General features: G+C 41.5%; 1 protein-coding gene across 1 annotated transcript in view; it reads right to left on the bottom strand.

Annotated features, from left to right (window-relative positions):
* Window positions 1-1,583, bottom strand: part of LOC107088201 (protocadherin gamma-B2-like) — a 15,770-nt gene extending 14,187 nt beyond the window's left edge. Inside the window, exon 1 of the mRNA XM_015380223.1 lies at window positions 5-1,583. Within this exon, the coding sequence (XP_015235709.1) occupies window positions 5-1,406 (1,402 nt within the window). The 5' untranslated portion in view covers window positions 1,407-1,583. The remainder of the gene's footprint in view (window positions 1-4) is intronic.
* Window positions 1,584-1,750: the final 167 nt, after the last annotated feature.

Genomic DNA, 1,750 nt, shown 5'->3' with positions numbered 1-1,750 from the left:
GAGCTGAGCAAGGCCCCAGGTGCATTATTCTCCATGACACGTATAGTAAAAAATGACCTGGGAAACCTCGGCGCATTATCATTAACATCCAGCAGGTGAACCGTTATTGTTTCATTGTCATATAAAGGAGGTCTCCCTGCATCCTTTGCAATCAGTTTAATATCATATTCAGGTACCTTTTCGCGATCTAATGGCTCAGACACAATGAGATTATAATGTGTTGGTCTGTCTGTTGATTTGTTAAGAAAAAACGGCATTGCTTCAAATATGGATAAGTTTATTTTTCCGTTATCTCCTGTATCTCGGTCGCTCACACTTACCAACGCAATAACTGTCCCTACAGGTATATTTTCAGGCACTGTGTTTTTAACAGACTGAACAGTAATTTCTGGATAATTATCATTCATATCTGTCACATGCACTACTATTTTACACTTCCCCAGCAGCTGGGGTGTCCCTTTATCCCTTGCTTCAATATGCATCTCATAGAATTTCATATCTTCATAATCTATAGTGCCTTTAACAGTTATCTCTCCTGTGTTAGGATTCAGCGCGAAGACGTCTTGCGTTTTTTCCGACGTGTAAAGAGTGAATGCGTACACAATTTCTGAATTAGGCCCCTCATCAAGATCAGTAGCGTTGAGATTAACCACCCGGGTTCCTGTCGGGGTATTTTCTGTCATATTTATTGTATAAATCTGTTTGTCAAATCGAGGAGGGTTATCGTTTGTGTCTTGTACTCTTACTATGATGTTGGCGGTGCCAGAGCGCACAGGGACACCTCCATCAACAGCTGTCAGGATTAATTTATGCACGGCCTTCTCCTCTCTGTCTAAAGATTTTGTTAATACCAAATCCACATACTGAGTTCCGTCAGTGCCTGTCTGAATTTCTATAGTAAAATGTTCACTCGTACTAAGTCTGTATGTTTTAATCGTATTTATTCCGACGTCTGGGTCTACCGCATTGGGCAATGAGAATCTCTCCCCCGGCGTGGCGGATTCTGAAACGTCTAGCTCTACTCTGTCTCTTCGAAAATGTGGAGCGTTATCATTTATATCTGTTATTCCGAGCTCAATATTGAAGATGCGTAAAGGGCTCTCTATAATGAAATCGAGCTTTAAAAAACAAGATGATGGCTTCGCCGGACAAAGATCCTCCCTGTCTATTTTCTCCACGATGTAAAGCTCACCACTCTTTTTGTTAAAGTCTAGATATTTTTTGGTTGTAAAGATATCCAGTTTTACCTCTCGTTGTGCCAAACTTCCGAGATCAAGTCCCAAATCCGCAGCTAGATTCGCCACAACAGAGCCTCTCTCCATCTCCTCGGCTATGGAGTACCGAGTCACAGACAAAGCGCCAGGCCACAGAGCGGCCAAGACAAAGACAGAGGCCCAAAATCTCATTCTTCTTGGGAGAGGAAAAAAAAAATTGTGTTGTTTATTTGCGTATTTTCAAACCCTGGTATAGAAACCTGTCCATAACCACGAGGGTTTGGAGATGTTCTTAAATCATAAAAGCATCCACAAAACTGCGTAGTCTTAACACCCTGTGAAAAAGGTGTGTCGTGATTTCAGAAAGCACCCCCAAACATCCCCCCTTTACTTTACTGTTCAACAGTGACACCATGTGCCCAACACTCGTCAAAGTGTATAGATGGTTTTACAAAAAAAAAAAAAAAAAAATCTCGGAAAACCTCCCTGAGATTTGGTGGGTCTGTCATTTTGTCTATAATTTGCCACCACATAAA

This window comes from Cyprinodon variegatus, unplaced genomic scaffold (genome assembly GCF_000732505.1).
Source record: "Cyprinodon variegatus isolate N-32 unplaced genomic scaffold, C_variegatus-1.0 Scaffold210, whole genome shotgun sequence".
Classification (NCBI taxonomy): domain Eukaryota; kingdom Metazoa; phylum Chordata; class Actinopteri; order Cyprinodontiformes; family Cyprinodontidae; genus Cyprinodon; species Cyprinodon variegatus.
Note: the sequence above shows the minus strand (reverse complement) of the source record. Positions and strands in the feature narration are given on the sequence as shown.